The 27,632-nt window shown below is 34.3% G+C and overlaps 1 protein-coding gene across 1 annotated transcript; it reads left to right on the top strand.

Moving 5' to 3' along the window:
- Positions 1-3,434: 3,434 nt before the first annotated feature.
- Positions 3,435-23,477, top strand: LOC117113298 (TLC domain-containing protein 2-like). Its single transcript, XM_033256604.1, has 4 exons — positions 3,435-3,505; positions 5,460-5,542; positions 16,008-16,090; positions 22,540-23,477. The coding sequence occupies exons 2-4, from the start codon at positions 5,479-5,481 to the stop codon at positions 22,945-22,947; spliced, it is 555 nt and encodes a 184-aa protein (XP_033112495.1). The 5' UTR covers positions 3,435-3,505; positions 5,460-5,478; the 3' UTR covers positions 22,948-23,477.
- The last annotated feature ends 4,155 nt before the right edge of the window (positions 23,478-27,632 follow it).

Here is a 27,632-nt window from a genome sequence, read left to right as displayed (position 1 = left end):
GTTTGAACGTTCTTACAACGTTGTGCGATCGTTATTTTGTTACATATCTAACTGCAACATTCACGAAAGTTATAAGAATATTTTGTGTTTGGTGGGTGGTTACTTCAGGCCTTTCAACTTTGAACAAAGGGTATAAAACTGCTAGAGGTCCGACTGCTGGGGATTCATTGGAACGCAAAAAGTCTGTCTCTTATACACATCTAGATGTGTATAAGAGACAGGTGTGACCGACCCAGAATTTCGAGCCTGGCTTGAAATCTCCCCCGCGTTGAGTCAAGCCAGGCTTGAGACGCTAGTGTGACCGTAGCCATATCCTTTCCGGATAAGTTTGGAGGGTTGGAGGCTGCCTCGGGCGCTATAGCCCACAGCATGGTGTCAACTGACCTTACTTTGAGAAATCTGTTCAGATTAAGCACTTGAGTCCGCAATTTCTTTTCATCCATGCCTTCATCCAATGACATCGCGAGAGTAGTCCTCACTTAATAAATTATATTATCCAATTTTTAAGCCGAAATATTTAAAGTTTATTTTTACAACGATATACCCCTATATACAATGGCTGCAGCTGAACAGAGAGGGTGGACTGACGAAGCAACCCAAACGTTAATTAGCAAATGGGGAACGACATCCATACAAGATGATTTTGGTGGAACCTGACGAACAACGCCGTTTTTTATAAAGAAATCGCACAGAAGATGCGGGAAATGAGTTATAACTTTACGCACGCACAGATAGAATACCAAATGCAAGAACCTGCGCAAAAAAATACACCCAGGAAAAGGACTCCAACGGGAAGTCAGGAAACCCTCCCCCCCTCCAACAGAATGGCCGTATTTTGAGATGATGAACAAAATTTTTGGTCTCAATCGGCCGATGGCCAACAAGCTAACTACCACCTCTATTTCATCTGCCATTCTACTGTTATGTAATACCTGTCTCTTATACACATCTATACATATTAAAATGCCAATTTCGGTTAAATGTTCATTAAAATCATTAACGTGAAGAAGCAATAAAATATCTACTTAATCATTCCTCATTTTATAGGTCAATATAGTTACAGGTAAAAGCAGTGTATCACCTTTAGTGGATTCCACATTTGTATACTTTTGTAGTTTATCAGTGTGTAAGATTTAGTATTGATTCTTTTAGAATTTTTGATTGTGCCTCTTCCCACATATTCCCTGCTGACTGGTAGTGCATATGTAAGCTTTCGTACTGTTGTTTCATGCAGTCTCCTGATTAAGTCCACTGTGTGGACGAAAGCTAGAGATTAAATTTTACAAGTTAGTCTTAAAAATGCTGCTGTCATTTCTTTTATATTGTTGTTCCGGTGCTAGCTTAATTTCATGTTGATATTTTATCAGTATATCCACGTAGTATGTACACAGTATATTTACATAGTTCACATAGTAAATAATGTAGGTGGATTTAAATAGCGCTTTATACGCAAGTCTTAAAGTGCTTGAGTGGACTAGCTAGTACATTAATTTGCATCTTCCCTAAAGGTCTCTTCATGGTTGAGCTACCAGGTTAGTATACAATATTTCACATAGTAAAATGTATACAAAGAATATAATGCTCAGCTCTGTCAATTGGACAGGATGGGATACACTTAGTTCCTCCTTTTAATCGTTCTGGATAACGATCTGTCTCTTATACACATCTAGATGTGTATAAGAGACAGGTGAAGGCATTGCGAGCCCAATACAAGCTGATAAAAGATCAGTTGAAGAAGAGTGGTTCGGGCACGTCTGGTGTAAAATCTTTGATTGCGATCCACCCAATCACACGCGCCTATATCGAATCCCGTGAAACAGAGTAAACTCTCTCTTTACGGCTCTGCTGTTTCGACTTTCGTAATTTGGAGGTCAATTCAACTAGTTTGACCGACCCAGAATTTCGAGCCTGGCTTGAAATCTCACCCGCGTTGAGTCAAGCCAGGCTTGAGACGCTAGTGTGACCGTAGCCATATCCTTTCCGGATAAGTTTGGAGGGTTGGAGGCTGCCTCGGGCGCTATAGCCCACAGCATGGTGTCAACTGACCTTACTTTGAGAAATCTGTTCAGATTAAGCACTTGAGTCCGCAATTTCTTTTCATCCATGCCTTCATCCAGTGACATCGCTAGAGTAGTCCTCACTTAATAAATTATATTATCCAATTTTTAAGCCGAAATATTTAAAGTTTATTTTTACAACGATATACCCCTATATACAATGGCTGCAGCTGAACAGAGTGGGTGGACTGACGAAGCAACCCAAACGTTAATTAGCAAATGGGGAACGACATCCATACAAGATGATTTTGGTGGAACCTGACGGAACAACACCGTTTATAAAGAAATCGCACAGAAGATGCGGGAAATGGGTTATAAATTTACGCACGCACAGATAGAATACCAAATGCAAGAACCTGCGCAAAAAAATACACCCAGGAAAAGGACTCCAACGGGAAGTCAGGAAACCCCCCCCCCCCTTCCAACAGAATGGCCGTATTTTGAGATGATGAACGAAAATTTTTGGCGATAGATCGACCCATTTCTTGTCCACCACACACTGTTGACACGTCGTTGTCGGCTCTGAACACCAGTGGAACTTGTAGTAATACAGTAGTAGTAAGTCCGTAGGCTATTTTTTTTCCTTTGTTTTTTGTAATTTTTTTTTTGTACTTTTCCCAGTTGGCTAGGCTCTTGTTTCTAACGCCTGGGTTTTTTTTAGAATTGGTTGGAGTTTCAGCGTAGGCAAGGCGAGGTAATTCGTGGTTGAATTGCCTTGTTGGGCTGAGGAAGGCTAAGCGGTGAAGTGTTTGTTTTGTTTACATGAAAGGCCTATACCTTACTGTCCGTATCCGAATAACTTCGGGTTTGTAAACGAGCGATCTAATGACCTACCCTCTGGGCATTATGTCATTTTTTACTTATGCGGTTTCGAAGAAAGTTCGTAAACACAACCTTAGATACAGTAGTGGAGATGATATCCAAGGTTGAACCAGAAAGAGCAACCTGTACAAGGCCAACCTCGTCTTTCAAAGTAAATTATAACCTATCACAGGTTTAACCTCAAAAAAAGTTTGTAGGTATTTAAAAGTCAAGTTGCTGCTGGGTTTTGATTAAGTGACTAAAACTGTCATTGACAAGATGATTATTTAAGAACATGTTATTTTATTAATTCTTTACTGGGATTTATAGAATGAAACACAGACTAAAACCACCACACTTGCATAGTTTTAGCATTTTCTCTATGGTTTTAGTCATCCATGTGGAAACGTTTTGTAGCAAGCTGTGTATAGTTCACGCTTCATTTGACCAACACAGAGTAAACTAGAAGAGATTCATTAACTTATATTCCATTGAAAGCACTTGCTTTGAGTTCAGCCATGATTGACAACAATGCCTCCAACAGGCTTCTTCATCCATGACTTGACACTTAACACTTCGCCTCACCTGTCATGGACAGTTATTTTCTTCAATGTACTAGCAATATACCATACTACCGTAACTGTATAGTAGGCCTACCGTATATATGCTCATTTCTTAATATTATTTTTGCAAAGAGTAGGCCTCTTATTTATTTGTTATAGCATATACCCATGCTCCACACGGTGTTAAGTGAGTGTGAAAAGCTGGCGAGGCATATAGTTAAATGTTATGGGAAGTTGAGGAGGCAATCATTGAGGATGTTATAGTTACCTGTCATTATTTTTCCTCTTTGTAGATAATGTTTTTGCGTGAGTGTTTCTGCCGAACAGTTATGAGATTTGGAAGTACTGTAATCAGCAGAAAATTTGTTAATTGCCAAAAAAACATGTAGGATAACATAATTGATTCCTAATATAGTGTTCTTCCCATTGGTGGTAGCTACAACATGTGTGAAAATTATAATTGTACTTTCAGAGATATTTGGTAGACAGAGAAAAACACAAAAGGTTATTTTATTTTAGTATAAAAGAGTATAATACATACTCCAAATATCGAAATGCATGCCATTGTGTCGGAATTCAATATTTCGACATTAACACAAAGTCGAGACCCAACCCAAGACCACCCTGAAGTGGTCTCAAATTGGAGGGCGAAATATATTTTATTTCAACCTTTATTTGCAGCAAAATTAATTTGCAATGATATAAACATCAGTAATTTTAACCAAATTTCTCTGCTCTCGAGTCCTTAGTCACTACTGTACATTAAGGCCAAAAAAAGAAAAATTATTGTGTTGGCCACACCCGACTGACCCAAATTTTACGAAATTAAGGGTTAGCAATTTGTTTTTTTTTTGTTTTTTTGTTTTTTTGACAACGAACAATATTTTTCTATTTTGGAATAGCCTTGACGGGGCTTGGGGTCCAAGGCTATCCTATTTTGCTGAATGGTACACGACGCGAATCCAAAATTGTACATTTGTGTATTTTCTACTTTTTAGGTGTAAACAGTAAACAATTTGGTTGTAAAAAAAAAGTTTTCCTACCGACCTACCCATTTTTTTGGGCCAACACAAAAATTATTTTCTTTGGCCTATTAACTAAAAGCATAGCTTCAAAACTATGTGCATAGGACATGGTAAGGAATGGTAACTGTATACAAATGATATAAAAAGATATCTTATAACCCATTTTTATGCCCACCATGAGAGTAGGTAAGCAAGATGGGACATTACCGTACTCGCGCGAATAAGCGCCCCGTTTGAATAAGCGCCCCTCTCGAATAACTGCCCCTCCTAAAGTGAAAATTTTCTTAAGCGCCCCGTTTGAATAAGCGCCCCTTCTAATTTGAATAAACGCCCCCCTCAGTAATTCAATCAATCTGTGGATGTTGGCATGATTTGAGGTGTGGAGTGGAATCACATTCTCCTTTAGTCAATATCAAAGTGAGGATATTTACCTTGGACAGATGAGAGCTCCCTGGACAGACAGTATATTTCCAACTTTCATCTTACATTTTTCTATAGCTTTAGTCCTACTGCTTTTTCGACAATTTGCACCTCACACATTCTCATCTGAGGTTTCAAGAAAACCTGCAATAATCATGCCATCCTGCTAATTTCAATCGGCTGATGGCCAACAAGCTAACCACCACCTCTATTTCATCTGCCATTCTACTGTTATGTAATACTGTACTCACAACATTCTTGTCATGACAAGCCATGCCCTCTGGACCATTATCTTTTCCACCGCACCACCATTCGTAATTGGTGGTGTCCTGATACGGTCCTTATATAATCGTTTTTCATTCAAACTGTGCCTCTGGAATTTAATAAGTTCTCATAAGAACCCCTCGATTTTCTTCTATTTCCATAAGCGCCCCCTCAATTTCCACTCTGTTTTGATAAGCGCCCCGTTTGAATAAGCGGCCCTCAAAAAGTGCAAAAAATATTTTAAGCGCCCAGGCGCTTATTCGCGCGAGTACGGTATGTTGTAATGCTATTTTTGAAATTTACAGTATCTACATTTCTTTGTTTTACAGCATTTACAATTCACCAGAAATGTTTGACGATCTCATTTATAAGCACACTGCAGTATGTGAATGTTTAGTAGCTATATCAATAGGTAAGTTGATTTTTCACAGTCAATATAAAGCAGGCTAATATATACTCCTTACATTAGATGAGAAATTTTGAATTAAACATTTTAAAAAATGGTTAGCCATGCACTATTTTTAAAGCAATAATCAATCCTAATTACAGTGTATTCCATTTTAGCATTAGTCTTCATCTCAGTCCAGTATTTATACTTTACTACTTTTTTTAGGTCCTGTGAATAATTTATCAGAACGTCCCATCTGTAAAAATTCCCTTCATTCATGTTCATAAGTACTGGCTATGAATTTTTGCAATACAACACAGGTGGGCAAAGTGATGTGGCCCGACAGTGAATTAAAAACCCTATTTGTGCGGCCCTCAAATCATCTTTGGCTTGGAAAGACCTTGTTTTTTTGGTCAGACATCGATTATCTGTAAAATGTATATTAAAACTAAGCATAAAGTGGTATAAAAGCAGTGTATAATGGTTTTTTGGAAGGGCACTAGAAACGTCTAAGTTTACATTAGGTGCGGCAACCGGTGTTAAAACAAAAATTAACTTTGACCCTCTGACCCATTTTTATGCCCTCCCATGCAATAGAACATGCCAGGCTTAATCAATTAAACCCTAAATTTGTCCCTTGTAGATGGCAATTAGAAATCACTGACACAAGTACTGCCCTGAGGACCTACAGTAGGATCATTTTGTAGCCTGTTTTAAATTTTTTTTTTCATGTTAAAGTTTATTTGCAATTGAGACCTTACTACAGTACTATACAATAGTTTAATAAAGATAATTTTATTTTTGTAAGTATTTCAATAATTTCATTGTACATAAAATGATCTTCCACATTATCTAAAAAATTGTATGAAATTTCTCGCATTAAGTGTGACATCAACAAATTTGTTCACATATATTTGGTTTTGACACTTATAATAGTAGGCCCTATCTTAAACTTCAAATACTTTGTATGTGTTTTAACAACATATTTGGATAATATGAGAATGGACCCTTAAATAGTTATCGCTAAATTGTTTCATAACTTTTGGTTATGAAACATTTTGACTTTGACCTAAACTCATAATTGATTATAAATTTAGAATACATACATCAATACATTGATTGATGATAATATTTCTTTGTAAAAACACATGTACCGTACTATTAATGATATAAACATTTGCCATTCTCCACAAAAGCATATTTGAATAGTACTATACAGTATTATTGTATGAGAATGGACCAATCAAACATCACTAAATTGTTTCATAACTGGTATTTGTGATAACCTTTTAATTTGACCTTGCCGATAAAAACGATAATTTTGCTTATACACACTATCTTCCCTAAACACTTACTGGTAGATAGAAGATAAAAGATGATGTATGGTAAGTTTACAGTATGTACAGTTAGTAGAATCGTACACTTTCAGGCCAACTATCAATCCTTTTGATTGTGTTTATTTACACCTGGTCCCTGAAATCAACAACAATAATAATCATACCAATAATCATTTATAAATACAGTAGAACCCCTCATTTACGAACCCTGATTTTAGGAATTCCTGATTTTACGAACTTAAAATCATGTCATTGTTGTTATAAATAAAGTTCCTATTTCATGAACAAAACACACACCCATGTCAAGTATTAATCGTTAGGTGCTGGCTGGAGTTTATTCACTCGGTCTTAGACAGTTTGCTGTACACTATCACCGATCTCTACTTAAATGCAAAACGCATATAGTTCGCAACACGGCGATCATACTTCATGTCTGCAGGCGTGAGAAAACTCCGCCCAATGCATAAGTTGTCAGCATATCGATAGGCGCATGATTTATTCATCTCTGAATACACCACCCTCATATCGTAATTTAATGTACCCCCTAATTATGAATGGATTTTATTTATCAAATCTAACATTAATCTTCCATTTCATTATTTCCCCCATAAAATAAGACACTGACACCCACATTTTCTTTTTAACTTTATTATTCATTTCATAAATGCAGACGTAAAACAATCGTATTGCATACAAAAATAAAGTCCAAGCACCGTGTCTACAGCAAATCTGCGCTATTTTAAAAAGTTGTGAACCCCATGGTTTCTGGGTTATTCTGTACAGGGTATTTACTTGACGCCACAAGCACATGGTTCGAGTGAAAAGCGTTGTTGCATTACTCGCCCTGTTGCGGCGCCTGCTGGGCTGTGTTTTTTCGTAAGCTAGAAGATAAGTCATATTATTTCCTGAGGAAGAGAGAATAAAGTTTAGTTATACACATTAACAAGTATGTATAGTACTGTACATTATTATGATCGTTATTTCGAATTTCTTTCGAGCGCAAGTTGGAGTCTTGGCTCCAATCCAACAAAATTTAACTCCAGGCCTAGCCTAGCCCAGCTTAGCATATCAGTAGTGTAAATACATAGGAATTTCACACAATCCCGATTTTACGTACGAATGATTTTTACGAACGCCTCTGGGCCCGTCCCGTACGTAAAGGGTTCTACTATACCTAAAAAAATGTGCCCCCATTGGCGGTTGGCCGTAGTGTGAAAATTTATTTATTTTCTTTTGCTTCACAGACAAAAAAAAATGTCCCCTAAATTGGGGTATTCCTTAAAACAGATTGCGTTTCATGCTCCCCATACAGGGAATTTATTCATCAAAATCCAGGCCTCCGGCCCCTTGTAAAACAAAATTATTACAAATTAAATAAGCGTGCTGTGACAATACCGTACTTTAAATAAATTTCATTAATACACCCGTGTTTCTTTGTTTTCCTTTCTCTTAAATGCATGATAAATAAATACACATACTTTTCTAATTATATTACTGTTTTTTGATGACATAATTTGATAAAATTTTTCATTTGTTGGAAAATTAATATAATATGATGGGAGATATGTTTTTCTTAAATCAGTATATAACTTGCAAAACAAAAGAAAATGAATCTCATCTTCGATATTACCATCTTGGCAAATACAAAACAGATTACCCCTTAATGATGCAGTTGAAGCAAAGGTGTACAAACAAAAACCTGTGGCTTTATTTAAAGTTTTGCAACAAAACATTGGATTTTCCCAAGACAGTTCATGAATGGTGTTTTGTTTTCTTTTATGTTGTGTCCTAGCAACCATTGTTCTGGTATCCTTGTAGGAAAGTTATCACATAATACAGCAAGTGCCTTCTGTGTCCTGTATAGCATTGACACGCACACTTTTTAAAAAATACACACACATAAGAACATTGAGGCTGAAATTGCTTTAAAAATAAGGAAAAATTGAGGCTGGTAAAATGTCAAATAAGATTTATTTTAAAAAGGACTAGAAAAACAACAAACCAAGCTAACAGTAAATCAAACAGTAAACTATTAATGTTTAAAAAGAATATCAACAAAATATACTGTCTAGGTGCTAATTTTGAGTGACATTAAAATTATTTTGGTCTTTAAATTTTACCACCATGCACGTTTTTCTCTTAATAAGAACCAGCAAAATTTTTGTCCCCTATTTTGACTCGGTGTTCTTATTTTTTTTTGCCAATTTCTGGCTCAAAATGTTCTTATTTTGTTTTTATTTTAGGGTATACTTTGAAACATACAAAATTATTTGATTTGATTTGATTTGATTTATTTGATATCAACTTAATAACATCACAAAATCAGAAAACAAAGAAACAAAATTGAGAAAACTAGTCATCTATGCTGGTACAGTATCTGGGATAACCCTCTAAATCCCAATACAGGATTTATTTACATAGGGGTCGCAATAAACACAAAACAGACGTCACCAAAAAACAGCGAACTAAAATTCATTTAAAAAACCATGTGGAAGAAAAAGTGTTCCAGAGAACAGAGGCAAAAGCCGAGTATGAAATTGAAATTGTCATTATTAGTTATTTATTAAATAATATTCTTCACTCAATTAATTGATTAATGAGGGAAGGCATGACAAGAGATTTATTACTGTACTGAATTATTATAAGGGGATACATAGAGTAACACCTACTTCACGTAAGTTAAGATACAAGGAAAGGTAAGGCCAAAAGAATTTTACAGTGAATGTAAAACCTTTTTAATCATTAATAATTCAGGGAACATATTCGCCAGTATCGCATCGCAAATAGCTACACAATAATTAACAATTGCTACGCAATTACAAAACCGCGTCGCACAACATTGCGAACCAAGAAAAGCCTCATCCCTGCATGTTGTTTTTCACACTACTCTAGGCCTAGCCAGACGTAGGCCTCCGAATGTTTTATAACTTACATGTTTAGTTGTCATTCGTTTTCAATAAAATATTTCTCATTGTGTTTGTATTGTTTTTCAATCACTTCAACCATGCTTCAACGTATCATTCACTCACTCTCACTTGAGCTCAAAGGCAATGACCTCGTTTACGACGTGCGAACACATGTCACAAAATCGCTGATATGCATTCTGCTAATAAGCCTCTGGACGGTTTCAACTGCGCATGTCTGTTACCAAGGTCAAGTAACATAAACTCGTCTTAATAACCATTATAATAATAATTTATTAGGAAATTACACTTTTACATCAGTGGCACTCAGCCACGAGGGCGGTGCATCCATAACAATAATACAAGCAACATTTACAGTTATAAAACATTTAAAAGAGAACAAAAATACAAAATCGAAAATAAATATCAATGAAATACAAATCAAAATTCTCTAAAAACAAAATTTTATTTTAACGCCTATACATTGCGGTATGGGAGTTTCAATAACACAATAACCCACAACCATGTCTACTATTAATACTAAACAATCGTTCTGTATTCCCAGGGATAAGTGAAATTACATCTCACTTATCCCTGGTATTCCTCAATCAGAGCAATTTGCTCTACGCTCAGACCAGGAAACTTTGTTGCTAGGTTACAACTTACTGTGAAAATTATCCACGCTCGTCAGTGCTATCGGAAGAAAATCAAAGAATACTCCGACAGGCTCTTCTCTTTGAACGGCCTTCCGCCCACCGCCGCATTCGATTCACTCTCAAACCAACCTCGTGGTATATGGTCTGTCGACGTTTTGAAATGGTGCGCAGTGAAGCTTATCAACTGGGAACCTGTCAGCATTATAAACAAGATGACGATTAGATAGGGTAGTGCTAGGCCTGACTCTCGTTTATAAATACTGTACTTAATTTATTAAATAGAACCAGCATGCAAGATTCTTTTTAGCATTAATGGTTTTCAATCAGGTAAGTAAGTACTGCTGGTTTCAAGAGAGCTGTAATCTGCTGTAATGTTGTGCCGATTAATGATTGATTCTGTCAATGTCAAGCAAGTCTGCCACACAAAAAATAGGCCTAGTGAATCAAGTTACATTCCTCGGTGTCGGTTGACCACGGCCAAGTACAGTAGGCCTAATATGAACTTTTGACTTGATCAACTCAACCTTAACTTTCCTTTACAATATAATCAGGACATTTTTGTTCTGTTGATAACATTATTGTCCTATCATTGTTATCAATGTTAACTCATCCCCAGTCGTCCGTGGCCCAGTCAACTCATCCCCATTATTCGTGGTGGTAAAAAATAACGCTTGTATTTTTGTAACATCACTATATACTTTATTAATTTTATTGTTCACATCATAGAGAAGGAAGTTCTTTCTCTATGTTCACATAGATTATTCCAAATAAACAGCATTCATTGATACTTCAATAATTAATATTGTATACATACAAAACAAAGAATATTAAATTTAAAATGTAAATTTACTCTATTGTCTAAAAAATTCTTAACTAATATAAATTGCAGTGTTCTGTTCATCTTCATCGTCTTAAAGTAGTGGGACTTCTTCATCATGGGCTTTTTTTGAATGAATTTCTTTTTGGAAGCCTGCATGGATTTTGAATGTTGTAAAATCATATTTATAGTTTGATGATAATTTTTGGGGAAAAAATGCTATTCAAAAATGTGATATTGCTACTCAATTTTCAATTTCATTAGCAAACATTGCTAATCAAAATTTTGAAATGAAAATGTTCCCTGTAATTTGCTCTGTTTTTTCAAATTTTTAAGCAACTTCAACCTTAGTGCCCTAAGTTATAAAATGTGTTCTTATAAAAAAAAAAAAAAGGTGTATATGTGTAGTAACAATAATATACTGCTGTCCAATAATCTTTGAAAAGTAAAATAATAACAAAATAAGAAAATTCTGAGCAGGAAATTTACAATATAAGAACACTGAGCCTGGGCAAAATGTTACTGGTTGTTAGGTGTGAGGATATGAAGCATATTTCTCATAAAGTTCATATTCACTATAATGTTTTAAAACACAGTATTTTAGGCGCTGAAAAAAATGTTTTTCATTCCAATATTTTTTGAAAAAAAAAAAAAAAAATAGGATTAGGATTGTTGTTTTTACACCCACATTGTGAATGACAATAAAGTGTACTATAATTGCTGCGAAGCAGCCAATTCCTATTCTTGACAGCAATTTGACCTCTGAAAGGTCATTGTTTGTCAAAAAACGAGCGCCTAAGACAACTGAAAAGCTGAGTTTCCTTCTTTTGTTCTGCCGGGTAAAATCAATTACTTTAGGCGATGTTTGAAGACTAACCTACACGTACCAACGTCCGCATGTCGCGACTATCCAGCGTTTTTACTATATTTCTAGGTTTCCTATTTCTACGTTTAATCGGCCCATGTCTCAGCCACAATATTTTGAGGCCAATATTATTTACGAACCCAGTTAAACTTATTTACTAGCCTATTTCAACGTACTAATTATTACATTTAGGCGACGCTTGTTGTAGACGGGCATACACAGTGTTTTCGGTAATAAATACCATTTTATACACATGCGCAGATCGATTCGCCAGCAGCGAGTCATCGCCAGCAGCGAGTCATCGCCAGCAGCAGCGAGTCGCCATCAGCGAGATGTCGCTGCAGCAAAACACTATTGTACACGATACCAACGCTGTTCTAATATAGACAATGGGTCGTGTCTCATATTATTTGTTATATTTTTATTATTCGTTATTTTCACTTGACTCGCACAAATAATTTTGTTCGAAGAACATTTATATGCAGTTGTACTTCGCAGCACTTCACTTGCAATTTGCAATTTCTAGTAGTTAGACTAATAGCCAAAGGCAACTGTGGACTGATAACTCATACCACAGACTGATCAAACAATGCTTTAATACTGGATGTGTAAATTTATGCATGGTATGCCTATACAAGAAATTGAAGGTCATAAAGAAACTACAATGCTCACAAACTAGATGTTTTTTCAATGGAATGATGTCATGAAGACAGTTTTCCTGTAGGCATGCAATATTGTGGTTTTTGATGTTATCAAAAGGGCTTTCCTATAGAGTACTAGTAATCTTTGTGGTAGTCCCACACTAACTTCCTGTCAGTCACAGTCAGGGTCGTGGCCTATATTCAACTATCAACACATTTCAAAGTAATACTTTTGCCTTGCCTATAATAGAAACAACAATTGTTCTTTAAAGATGCCATAAGAGGCGAGGCATTGTGCTCAACTGATTACAGTAGGCCTACCGGTATTTATTATACTACTGTTTCTTAACTTAAGGCCTAACGAAAAAATTATTAGTAGGTATCCCAATGAGAAATTTCAAATTCATTATTGTGAATTCTCTCTTCATTTAATATGCAGAACTTACTGCACTGATCACTTTCCAGTTTAAATGAATGAAATCCAACATACCGTTCAAAAGTTATGGCCCATCAAAGTTGCCAAAAATGGGGGTCAAACGGTTAAAAAACGGCGTTTTTCATCAATTGCCATTTTGAGCATTTTTGGAGGGCCATAACTTCAAAAATAATCATAGAAAACATCTAATTTGCACCAATCTGGTAGATCACATAGGGTTTTATGTGTCTATTTTTTTTGGGGACACTCTGCAATGTGGTTTTTAAAATAACGGCCCACGAGTATGGTCCCTCTGCATTTTTTGGCAATTTTTCGCAAATGTTTCAACGATTGTAAATAGTCTATCAAACTAATGCCGCCAAAACTGTCAACTTTTGCTCTGTGTTTTATCAAGCCACAGAACAGACCTCTAGGGTCTAATTCCAGTAATGGAGGTCAGTCTGGTCAGAATAGTAAGTTGTGTTTATATGAATGCATTTATGCTACATATTCAATCGTTACAAATACTCTTGATTTTTATTTTGTCGCGGATTAGTGTTTATTGATCTGTATGGTCTGTCTCTTATACACATCTAGATGTGTATAAGAGACAGGTAAAGAATAAAGCCAGTTCTTTCAAGATATCTTATTTTTATTGACATACATTCACAATGAGTATTTTATTCTCAACATCAAAATCATGTCATTTCATCAAATTTCATGAATATTTCCGGACTGTGGTAACGCAAAACGGGTTTCATTGGGATACCTATTATTAGTTTATTATCTTATGAAGGCTGGAAAACTGATAGGGCAGGTAGACTTTTTATTTCTATTTTGCTAAAGCCAAGTGTCACCCTTGTATAATACAGGTTGAATTGTTTGCTGGTGCATTGATATTCAAAGTAAATTACATGATTGTGGAAATACAGTACAAACAATTTCCCAATACAATAGAAGACATGTAGGCAGGCATGATAAGCTAATTATTCTTTTTATTTTGCCTAAGTTTACCTATATTAATGTTTTAGTGATAATATTAAAAGGTGTAATTTATAATGATTTAATGAATGTTAATGCTACCAGATTTTTATGAATAATTGTGGCTAACTTACCTGGTTTTAATGGTTATCTATAGACATTTTGTGCATTATTTTTTTTAATAATTTTAGTAATTATTAGATTTCACATGGGTAGTGCACGCTTATGACATTTAAATTTTTGAAAATTCCAATCCAATAAGATGATCAAACAGAAATGAATCAAATGAAACCCAGTGCCGGAACAACATTTTATTGCCATTTTTTGCTGTGGTTGATTTGTTAAATATTTATATTATATTATTATATTATATTTATATTATTTAAATGTAGTTTTTTCCTAATACTGTACCATTAAGGGAATTTTTTGAGTTCCTATTTATGTCGATTAAAATATTGTAAAATAACAATTTTACACTAACATGAATCTACAGAATATTGAACGAGGAATTGTCACACGTACTGTATACAAAAGCAAAACATGAAAATTCACTGTAAACGATACAGTATAAAAAGAAATTTCAAACTCCCCTTTTTAATATTTGTGTTTGTAATATTTTTTTTTTTTTTGTTTATTTATGTTCACTGGAGAACTTTTAGGTAGTGATTAAGTTCGCTTAAGGGTAATCCTCAGATTTCGTTTTTGTCGACTGAATTTTGATTTTTGTATTGATTTTCCTGGCAGTAAATAAAATAAAATAAACCAAATGCCCATTTCATAAAACCTTGACTCTATCTTGCTGTCTAGAGAAAGACGAAGGCCAGTAGGCCGACCGGTATTACTGAGAGAACTTAGCTTTAACTGTAAACTGGTGGTTGCCAATGTTTGTGTGCTGCAAACCATGGAAATCCTTTCAGATCTTTTCTTTCCCTATTCAATTCCAATCTCTATTCCCTTTGTGTTTTAGCCAAAGGGCTGGAATAAGAATTAATACAGTACAATAGCACATTGTCTTTCTGTTAAAGTTTGATAGAAATGCTGTTCATCTGCTTATAATGGTATAAATTTAGTCAGTTTTGCAATGAAGTCCAGAAAAAAATGTGTTGATGACCTTGTACTGTAGAGTATTTGTACCGTAACAATTTTTGTCAAGCATCCAACAATCACAGACTTTGTTATAGAGCTTTGTCCACATGTAATTTATTATTATTATTTCGTCCCATGTATGGGAGTGATACGCAATGCGATGCGAATAGGAAACTGGGGTGGATGTAGGATTTGGCGGTAGGGGGTACGTGATAATCCATACCACCTCAGCCCCACCATGTTTGGGGCTGAGGTCAAGAACAATTTTGAGAGTACGGACCTTATAAGTTGCCCAGAAATTGCACTCTCCTGCTTTTAAAATCTTACCAGTACTATATTTTTAGTGATAAAAATAATATATCAACAATACAATGCAGCAAGTATTTTTCTTAATACAATTTAGTGGGTTGCGATTGCACAGTCTGCATTCTCCTTGCAGATCCACCCCATAGATAATGTCCACATTTTTAAGACAGTCGAAAATGCACTGAATAAAAAATTTGTTATTTTCTGAATAGAGATTAAAAGGGAATCATTAAAAATTGTTACCAGCAATCTATCATTAGGCCATTATTTGAAAAATAAAAGCTGCAAAACAAATTGCTCTGCCCCCTAATCCCAGTTAGTTAATTTTTTGCACATCCCTGCACCCCCAATTGCAATCCTGGATGTGTCCTTGTGATGTGACATTAATATGCCTGTATTTTGAAAACTTTATAGTAAGGAAAAGGCTTTAAATTTTTCTACTCACCAGACTACTAATAATTGTTTCCATTTTTTTATTTCAGGTTATTTTGTGTATGATTTTATTGACAATATCACATACAGGAGGCTTGCAGAATCATGGGCTATTCTTCTCCATCATGTTACCGTAAGTAGGAAAATTAATATTCACAGTTAAATGTTGGCCTAAAGCCTTTTTCCTGTTGTGTATGAAAGGCTTCCAATAAAAAAGATCAATTGGACCCTGTTAGAGATAAATTTGAAGGAAGCATGTTACTAGAATTGCACTAACAGTAGAACCTTGTTTTTACGTTCCTAAGTACGGACACTCAGTTTTACGTATGCCTCGTACGGACGATGACGTCATCAAAAACCCCAAAATACTTTAATACAACAAACAGCCCTTTTCAGGGCCACCATAATGTAAAAAGAAATTTGTTAGTTTCTCTCTGTTTATTATTTCAATACTATAACAATAAACAAACCATATGCAATTATTTGCATTCAACATCAGCATTAATGATAGTGTCTAATTAATGCACTGATATAATCTAAAACCATGTGGACTGAGCGAGATGAACTAACGTCCGCCGGTGCTCAAAATAAGTTCTTACCTATTTAGCTTTGTGTGAATTCTACACAAAGTTTACTATAGCTGGGTAGTCATAATTTTGCATATGAAGTGGTTGGCTCGCCCAGTGCAGTGCACATGCTTTTAGTTTGTCTCATCAGGCCCAGACAACACCGCAGCTCTGTTGATTAGAATAAATATGAAGGTTAATTCCTAAGTTGCACCTTTTTGTATAGGTAATCTTACATTATTTTCTGTTCTTAGTTAAGTAAGATATAATGGGATGAATTAATACACTAGACACATGGTTTTATTTGTACACTTTATTATGACATCTTAAAGTGGGGAATAATACTAATAAACACATGGTTATATTTGTAACATCGTTCATAACATACGTTTATTGAGTGTTGCAGTACATACGTATCAAAGGTCACCACAAATTTAACACAACTTTAATTTTACAAATCCATCAATTTACGTACTTACTCTGGTCCTGTACCATACGTAAAATCGAGGTTCTACTGTATTACTTTTTAATTACAACACACTTCCTATCTTCCTATTGCCAATAGCAGAAAAAGACCAAATGTTGGTGTCACTATTAGATTTTAGTTTAAATCGGCGTATGATGTACAGTACTACATACTATTTTTGAACAGTTTGCAGCCACCATCCTGTGCTTTCTGGAATGCCCAGTCATAGTCAGACTTCTGACAGGTGAATACATTGCTGTGACCAAGTCAGAAAGGCAGGATTGTCAAGCTGTTATTCCAGGCAATAGTTTACTGTTGAAATCCTTCTTTGACGTTCAGGCTTCCCAATAGACTCCGCCTTGTTGCACGCTTTATAGGAAGTAAGAATTGGCTTGGCTGAGGCTACCAACACCTGAATTTCAAGGCACTTTCTCCCCATTGACTCTGGCAGTTAAGAACTGCTTTAGATGTGGAACTGACAATTTTACATTTTCAACAGATTTATCAATATAGATCTTTAGTATAAGGTGGCAAAATATGTATGATATAATGTTAAGAATGCTAGAAAATCAGTAGTGGTTTTGGTACAGTAGTTAGTAAAAATCTAAGATGCTGTGGTTGCATTTTAAGTGCATGTGCACGATAAAAAAAACCCTGCAAGATAGCTTCACCAATGTTTTGGGCCAGATTTTTCTGTGAGATACAGATAATAGGCTTAAAGTTGCGGTAAACATTCCTCTTTATTTTTTGTAGTTTTGCTGCGGTTCTGGAATAACACTGGTGATTCAACAGTACATTTGGTTTTCACTAATTCACTTACTTGCCGAGGTTAACAGTATCTTCCTCCACTCCAGACAGATCATGTTAATGATGAGTATCTCGAAATCATCAAAAGTGTATTTTGTTAACAATATTTTTAACATGATAACATTTGTTTTGTTTCGTTTTGGTATGTCCTTCTGGGTAACTTGGTGGTTTTACAAAAACTACGTCAGTATACCCACCGTTTTAATTGCTGTCGGTTGCTATGTAGTCGGTGTCGTGATGATTGTCCACTTCGTATTATTTTCCAGACTGATCACAAGTGATTTACTAAGCAGACCAGCAATTAGCAAAAAAGATCGTGATGAGGAACCTAAATAACTGTTAAGCTAGCTGGAAATTTGCCAGACTAATGGTGGTTAGTGGCCACCAACATCTGAACCTGGTTATTTAACTAGCTTTAGTTGTTAAGTTGTATGTGAAAAAAATAGTGTGTATATGAGTTCAGGGTATTACAAGGTACAGTTATGTATGAACATATTACGGTAATAAAATTTAACAAAAAAAATGTGAAAATGTATCTTGGTTATTGTTTTGCTCTTTAAAGTTTGTACTTCCACTGTTTGGGATGACATTCACTCTAATAATGTATTTTTTATGTATACTTTGGAATTATTTTGATACTTTTTTTACTGCCAATATTTGAACCTCCTGTTATTATTTGGACTTTATATACATTTTTTTATCGGAGTTTTATTTTCTTAATGGAAATGGAAAGAGATGATACCTTTACATAATTAACAAATAGCAAAATGCTTAGAGATAAAGAAAATAAAAAAGAACAGAAGAAAACTAACCTATGAACTATCCTAAAACATAAACCAGTAACAATTTAACAGAGAATCAAATTAAGAACGAACCGTTATCACTGCATTCATCACTGCACTGTTAAGTGCACCGAGGAGCCGGCATTTTGCATTGTATAAGTTTAACATTATTATTAATCAAATGCATGTTGCATGTTTTTTGTGTTATTGTTAGAGCATACTACAACCGAATTCTGTCTGTATGTGTTTTGTGAGATTTATTTTATAGCCCTTATCTGAACTTGTTTGAAAAATTTTTTATGAAAATGTCTTAGTTGTGTGTTTATGTACAGGGTATAATGTGTAGTATTTTGAATAAATTTAAAATGTTTAAGTTTTTGTAATATTTTTAAAACAAATGCAGAAATGAAGAACTTATATTTTGTTTAATGCGATGTGCTTTAAAACTTTGATATTTGTGTAATGTATGTCATAACATATCAATTTGTTTGGTCCACTTAACGTGCCACAGTGAAAATCACCCTATCTCTTAACCATTGCGCTTCTTCAAAAATGTTTTTACTACAAAAACTGACTCAAAAACTAAAGGTTGGATAAATTAGGTTGAAACTGTTTATAGGTTTCACTCTATATAGCTATTGCAAACAATTTACAAATTTTTCCCCCAAATATATATAGCCTTGTTATTTTTGGGTTGAATTATGAAAGTATAAGCGGTATTTGTGTGTTTTCAGCGGGATTTGAGCTAGTGTACTGTATCATGTATGAGGAGGCCTTTTATTACGTCATGACTTTGTATACCAATTTGATCACTTTGGTTAAAAGCGGAAACAGAAAGCAAATTTTACTGCGATCAGTCATATAAAAAGTAAATCTGATTGGACAAAATGTTCTTTTGTCATTTTTTAATCCTAGATCAAAGCCTTTCAAGAAGTCGACCTCTGAAATCATGCGAAAACTGAGGGGGCCTATCTTGTTCAATGCGTTAACAGTCACATGGCTGTATCTTTTCCAAGGTAAAGTGGTAATCCATTTGAAAAAGGATTGCAATAAAGCTTAAAAAATACAGATTATGCTGATATCAAAATGTAAAAGAAATGTTTTATTATTAAGGAGGCTAGAACCCATAATAAAGTAGGTTTAAAACTGCCCAGGCCCACACCTCCATTCTATTTTCTGTACTGAAGAAAATATGGTAGGCCCCTACCTGCTGTATCAAAGACTGGTTAAAATTCATTAAGTGTATACTGTATGCCTGATAGTGAACTTATTTTATTTCTACAGTATTATGCTTAGATTACGAATTTATTTTAATAGTGTTCACTAATGATTGATTGTTTAAAAAAGTGCATTTTTATATAGCGACGTGATTCTTGCAATCACATTTTGCGTGTGTGTGTGGACATTTAGAGTGAAATTGTGCATGCGTCAGAAAAAGTTTTTACCTCGCGACATGAAGTTCATTAATGGTGGTTCAGTCACCTTCTTATGGGTTTTTGCTTTTGATTAGCTCCCCCAGTTGCTTGATAAGATTAAAAATAATAAGCGATTTATTTAGGCCTATACCTGTTGTCTAAGTACTGTATGGTATTCATTTTCCCAATATTCAAATGCAAAGAATTAAACTTTTCAAGGTAAACCACCACAGCACAAAATCTACCCAACCTCATATTGCCTGAAAATAAAACATGCATCATGCATAGGAACGTTGACGCCCGCAGGGTTCTAGTTATATACCCTTTTCGGATAATGAAATCGTTCAAACCTTGCGCTGTGCAGCACGCTCAATCTGTTCATTTTTTGCCTTTCATACAGTGCGCAATATTAAAAATGTTTTGTTACATGGCCAAAATAGCCCAAACAAATTAATATGGTTAGGATAACATTCGCACTATATATTTGTTATGTATGAATTGGGATATTATATTCTGTACTTAAGATTTATATTTCCACCAATATCTGAACATGGAGCTTTTGTTGCTTTTCTTTTACTGGTATGTGGAAATGAAGTAGACTTAGTGGCAGTGATGGCGCCAGAACAGTGCCCAACAGTGGGGGATAGAGGCTCTGACGGGGGGTGGGGGGGCTAGGAGCGAAGTGAGCCTTACTTGGCTGGAGGATCAGGGGCCGCCTAAGGCCCCAATGGGAAAATCACAGATATTTGACGAATTTTGGTAAATTTGTATTAGTTATTTGATAGGCATCAAGCTACCATAATATTACTTCATGTACTGTATGTTTTGTAAAGTTGCAATCAACTTCCAAAGACGAAAATTTTTTAATAAAAAAAAGAGAAACAAAGAGTACAGTATGCAATGTAGCCATCTAATTTATTTTCAAATCTGTTTTCCATTTTATATTATTAAAAAATACACCGTATTACAATACATTACTGTTCTTCCATCATAGCGAAATCCAGGTTTTTTTAATCCATGTGATTGTGAGTTACCTGTATTAACAACAAAATTACGAATAAGAGTTACCGGTATGCCTTTTTGTAAATTGTAAGGCCACCAATTTGGTATGAAATACTACGATAAATTTTAAAATCCTATCACCATGCCACATTCAAAGTGAAATTCTACATTTTGGAAATTTTGCCTGAAATCCGTCAACCACAACATTGCTTCCCCGATCAGGATGTATTCCAAGCATCATGAGGATATCCAAACAAACATTTGTCATAGAACGTAACTCATTTTTAATTAGTCTTTGAACATTGGCGGATCCAGATTTTTTAAACAGGGGGAGGGCATATTGTATTCTTTTTTCCTTATTTCAATACATATATATGAAACATTGATAAGCACTGAAATTTAAAAAAAAAAATTGTGTCAAAAATGTTTGAACTTAATTAATTTAATTCACTGGGAAGTATATCTTGTTTCATGGGCCTAATTCAATGGGAAAAGTAATATGGTAGTTGGATAACTTACTGTACAATAAAACAGCACATGAATTTATGTTATCATTATTATTGCTATTGTTGAATGTTATTGTGATAAAAAGTTAACACAAACAGTACGCAAATAGTTGAATGAAGACAGTATGGTTGTTAAATCAACAGACATATAAAAATATATTTTTTATTCCTTACCACTGGGTAGTAGAAATTTTAGCTGGACATTGTTGCATTTGAGCTTAACAAGGTGCTTCTTGCAGCAGGTGAATACAGTACCATACCGTTTGTACAGTACTGTCATCTTGCAGGTAATGGCAAGATTATTGAGTCCTGCTGTTGATAGACTCTTCAATGACGATGACATTCCTCATTTCTATTATTTGCAATACCCTCCTACATTGGTATAAATTTAAAAAATTACATTGTTGCCAATTTTTGTCACATGAGTATCAGAGCTCTTGTTTTGTCAAGGCTTGATTATTACAACTCACTTTCACTTGAATTTGTAGTCTGACTTTGACCATTTACTGCAAGTTCAGAGAACCCAGTGCTACCAGCTGATCAGTGTTGGTTGGCAGTTTTAAAACCCCATGTCAGCTGCATTTGTAACCTGTAAGAGAGAGGGTTTTCGAAGTTACTGATGATGTTTTAAGTGTACCCAAGTCCTGTTTCCTTGTCTGTCATTACCATGGCTGAGTTGGCACTGATCTCATCAGGGTCAGATAACACCTCTCAACTTTTCACTTATCATTTTTAGTGGACATTTTCATATTGTATAGTAGGTAGAAATTTGGCAAAATAAATGTATTTAAAAATTGCAAAAAAACTAGTTGTAGTACAATATTTTATTAATGATGGTGGTATTGGTGGTGGTGGCAGCACTAATGGTGGCAGTATTACCTATAGTACAATTTTCTTTTATGGCTTGGTTGCATTTTAAGTGCATTTGCTCAAAAAATAAATCTGAAAGATAGCTTTACCAAAGTTTAAGAATAGTTTCCTTGAGATACAGATAATTAAGTTGTGGTAAACATTTCTCTTAATTTTCTTTTCTTGTAGTTCTGCTGCGGTGTTGGAGTAGCTTTGGCGATTCAACAGTACATTGGGTATTCAGCTGTTACCTTACTAGCCGAGGTTAACAGCATCTTCCTCCACTCCAGACAGATTATGTTGATGATGAATATCTCGAAATCGTCAATGATGTATTTTGTTAACAACAGTTTTAACATAATAACATTTGTTTTGTTACGTTTTGGTACGTCCTTCTGGTTAACGTGGTGGTTATATGTAAACTATGTCCGTATGCCAACCTTTTTAATTGCTGTTGCTGGCTTTGGACTTGTAGTCATGCACATTGTCAACTTTGGCTTATTTTCCAGACTGATCACAAGCGATTTACTAAGCAAACAGACCAGCAAGAGCAAAAAAGATCATGACGAGGAACCCAATGACATTTTGTTAGGCTAGTAGCTGGGAATTTGCTGGTTGGTTGTTACTAATATTTAAACCTGGTTATTTTATTTGGATTTGCTTGTGAAAAAAAAATAGCTATGTGTATGTGAGTAGAGAGTAGGCCTATATTACAGGGTAGGCCTATATTACAGGGTATAGTATACAATATGTTATAAAATTCAACGAAAAATATGGAAAAGTTATTTTTGTTATTGTTCTGCAATTCAAAGTTCTGGCATTTTCTACTACAGAATATGTTTAACATTAAGTTGGGATGACATTCACTCTAATAATGTAGTTTTTATAATGTATTGGAGTTATTCTGATATTTGTTGTACCATGAATATCCGAACTTCATGTTTTTATTTGGATGTTGTTTGTATTAATTTTGTATGGGATATATTTATTTTGTAAATGTTAAGCACCAGTATTTTACGCTGTATATTACGGTTTAACGTTATTATTATTATTAAAATGATGGAATTTCATAATTTAGGGTGATAGTCACAGTACACTAAATAATAAAATTTTATTTTTGATGCAATGTTTTGGGGATTTGTTATATTTATGTTATTGTTAGTGCATACATGTACTGTACTACCAAATACTGTATTTTATTCTGTGAGATTTTTTTACCGCCAATATTTGAACATTCCTTTTTAAATTGTTTTTTTTTTTAAAGTCTGTGTGTGTATCTAAACATGGTATAATGTGTATGTATTTTGTAAAACAAATGCGGAAAAAGGGAACTTACATTTTCTTTAATGTTAAGTGCTTCAAAACTTTGACATTTAAATGTATGTCATGTTGGGATAGTATTAACACTAGTATATATTTTTTATGTAATGGAATTGTGAAATGCCTTTATTTAGAGTTATTTTCTTCTTTTTCTAAGAAAAGTAATTTGCTTTAAATTATAGGCCTTTATGCATACTGTACATGTGAATGAAATTTATGTCTAAAGAAAGCCATCCACAAAATCAAGAAAAAAAATTTTTTTATTGCTAATTTTAAAGTGACTTTGTTGTAAGTTATCAACTGCTGTCAAGTCATAGACAAAAACAACACAAGTGTATGGATAGTAGTAGCAAATTGAGCCCCTGAGCTTTAATAACAAGAAGTTTCTTGTAGCAGTTACACCTTGCAGGTACTGTACGCGGCAAGACTATTGATCCAACAGTTAATGTCCATAGTCCTTGTGTGGTTTTCGACTTAGAATGACAATGTCATTCCTCGTCTCTATTATTTGTAATACCCTTAAATCCCACATTGGTGTAAATTTCAGAATTTCATTGACACATTGTTGCTGATTTTTTGTCACATGGTTGTAGAGCTCTTTTTTTGTCAAGGCTTGATTATTGTAACTCACTTTCACTTGAATCTAAATTCGACTTCGACCATTTACTGCAGCAAGTTCAGAGAACTTAGTGCTGCCAGCTGATCAGTGTTGGTTGGCAGTTTTAAAACCCCATGTTAGCTGCATTGACAACTTGTAAGAGAGAGGATTTCAAAGGTACTGATGATGTTTTTAAGTGTACACAAGTCCTGTTTCGTCATCTGTTATTACCATGGCCGAGTTTGCACTGATCTCAGATCATTGTCAGACAACATTTCTACCTCAACCTCGGTTCTCATTTTTAGAGGACATCTCCATTGTATGGTAGGTACCTCGCCAACAAAGAGAAAGAACAAATATGTAATATCAGTAGTTTAGTCTCTCTGGCAAAATAATTTAAGAAATATTAAAATCTGTTTTTCCCCCAGCGCTCTGCATCTGCCGTATTGCAGTGGAACGGGGCAGTGTAGTTTGGTTTTTCTGTATTATGTTATATTTTATATTGTCATTTCCTCGTTTTCATCTGTTTTCAAAATATTTTATGGCTTCAATTTAATACAGACTTAAATAAAATTTGCTCTGATCTTCATGGAATAGCGCTACCGTATTATTATGAATACCGCAGTGTGAGAGGTACATGTGAGAAAAATATTTGTAAAATAACGTCACCAACATTTGGGCTAGATTTTTATGCGATACAATTGATAATAAAATTGCGGTAAACATTTCTCTTAATTCTCTTGTAGATTTTCTGCTGCTGTGGACTTACGCTGGTGATTCAACAGTACATTGGGTATGCAACTGTTTCCTTACTAGCCGAGGTAAACAGTATCTTCCTCCACGCCAGACAAATTATGTTGATGATGAATATCCCGAAATCATCATTGGTGTATTTCGTTAACAACATTTTCAACATAATAACTTTTATATTGTTTCGTTTCGGTATGTTCTTTTGGTTGTCGTGGTGGCTACATATGAACTACACCCGTGTTGCCACCATTTTAGTGTCTCTTGCATGCACCGGTCTCATAATAATGTTTGTTGTCAATGTAACCTTATTCTACAGACTTGTTACAAGTGATTTACTGCGCAAACAGACAAGTGATAGTAAAATGGAACATAAGGATATTTTGGATATGAAGTTGGATAGCTAAATGTCATAAGTTGCGATGACATTAAAACAAAATATTATTGTTATTAAGTAATGTGGTGTTATTTGTTATTGCATAATATGTACCTTATTCCCTTTCTATGAATTCTGATGAAATTTATTACCACCAATATCTGAACCCTTGGTTGTTTGTTTTTTTTTTTTTAACCCTTGGTTTTTTTTTTTTTTTTTTTTTTTTTTTTTGTAAATCGTTCATGAAAAAATAGTAATAATTTGAATAGTTCTATTGTTTCCACCTTGTTCATATCACATACAAGATAGCAAAGGTCCAGATGGTTGGGTGCATTTGTTGCTGGTCTGTAATTTGGGAATTTCTACCTCTGGGCATTAGCTTCCCGTAAGCATGGGCTTCCTCATTTAATATTTAAAATATATTTGGTTTTATTATAGCTATATAAGATATTTGATTTGTAAATAATTATGTTAATTGTTTTTTTTAATAGTTAGCTAAATTTCCTCTATAAATTATATACCAAAACTAAACTTTGTCACAAAATGTATCTTAATATTTGAAGTAGTAGCCATATGGAATAATAATAATAAGCAAATTCAGTACGTTTGTTGTAGTAGCGAAAGCCAAGTGTACACTGCGTAGGCTGTTGGTTGCTCAAGAGCAATAGCATGCTTCTTTATAACCGCAACTCGATGAGGCTTCAGCTACAAATCGTTTTTATCTGCGATCCGTCAGACTCCCATCGAGAATTAGGAGGCATCGAATTGTCACACGTACTAACAAAACATAGTTAAAATCAATTAACTGACCGTCAGACCACTCAGTGTATGCTCGGGTTTAGTGGTTACGGTGCTTATCTTTCATCTTGGCAAAAAATGCCTCTATCTCTCCCCTCCCCCCTCCCTCCAAAAAGAAAGCACACTACCCAAGCCTCATATTTTTTTTAAATATATCAATATATCTCAAAAAATCCTCTCCTACCTATTTATAGTTAATGTTCATATAAACTAAAGAAGCAAAAATATCAAAGACAAATTTCAGGTTCACTTTTCATAGATTTGGTACTAAAATATTAATATTTTGAAGATAGTTTATTAGAAATTTTATATACTCATTTGTAAAACACTGTTTATATTTCAGTAGTTGATGATTGAAAGCAATATTTAAATTCAGGAAGGTACAATGTTACCATCACAGAATCGCTGTTGTTTTTATCATCTATTTTGGCACAAATATTTTACTAAGCTGCAATTTTGCATTTACAGGTATTAGCATTTCAATAATTTGGAAGAAAAACAATGAACGTAAAACAATATAGTTTTTATTTTTATACATTTTAAAAACTAATATGTAAAATAATATGTTTTTTTAAGGGGTTGTTGAACATTATCAACAGTTTCACAAGTGTACAAACAGTATGCTAGAAGGGAGGGGGTAGACAAATTTGTACACTGTTACATTATGCATAAAATCGTTGATTCAAAATAACATGCAATATATAAAATAAGGGTAAAATTATAATGTAACCAAGGATGTAATATTCATTTTTAAGCAACCAAGTACATTGCTTTCAGTTGACTTCACAAAAAAATGGAGAATGGTTTTGCAAAACCAACTTTTTTTGTACACTTTCAGATTGGAGGGAGGGGATACCGAAAGAGAGTACTGTTTGTACACTTGTGAAAATGTTGACAATTGTGAACAACACACAAATTTAGGTTTAAATTAGAATTTTGGGAACTTGCTTCAAAAACTCAACATATGATTGCCATAGGCTTTTTAATAATCTTAAATGTATTTTTAAACAGAAAATTTGTAAATTAAGATTCTATTTTAATATTATAATTTCCTATTGATTTCTTTAGACAAAAATGTATAATCTGTTTAGGAGTGCCCCCCCCCCCCGAAGAATTATGCAATATGATATAAGTTTGTTTAATGAAATTTTCATCCATGTTAGTGAGTACAGTGAACATGCTAAAAATAAGGTATGCCTTAAAACAGTATTATTTAAAAACCTCTTTAAAAATTTGGCCATTAGAAGCTTACAAAAAACTACAAATTTATGAGTATTATTGACAATTTTGTCCAAAAGAATCTTATTAATTGATTTATAATGATATGGATTTGTCATTTCAGTCATTCTAATGAAATGTTTATCCAAAGAACATAAAAGAATTTTAGAGTAAGTATGTACACAGAAAGTGTCAAAAATAAAGTACAAAATGTCTTACCTAGTA

This window comes from Anneissia japonica, unplaced genomic scaffold, assembly GCF_011630105.1.
Source record: "Anneissia japonica isolate Jap-2015-1 unplaced genomic scaffold, ASM1163010v1 scaffold287731_len276475_cov178, whole genome shotgun sequence".
NCBI lineage: Eukaryota > Metazoa > Echinodermata > Crinoidea > Comatulida > Comatulidae > Anneissia > Anneissia japonica.
Note: the sequence above shows the minus strand (reverse complement) of the source record. Positions and strands in the feature narration are given on the sequence as shown.

Coding starts and splice junctions, on each gene's coding strand:
- LOC117113298 (XM_033256604.1), top strand. CDS start 5,479: ATGTTTGACGATCTCATTTATAAGCACACTGCAGTATGTGAATGTTTA. Junction 5,543..16,007: donor TTTAGTAGCTATATCAATAG/GTAAGTTGATTT, acceptor TTTTTATTTCAG/GTTATTTTGTGTATGATTTT. Junction 16,091..22,539: donor TTCTTCTCCATCATGTTACC/GTAAGTAGGAAA, acceptor CTTTTCTTGTAG/TTCTGCTGCGGTGTTGGAGT.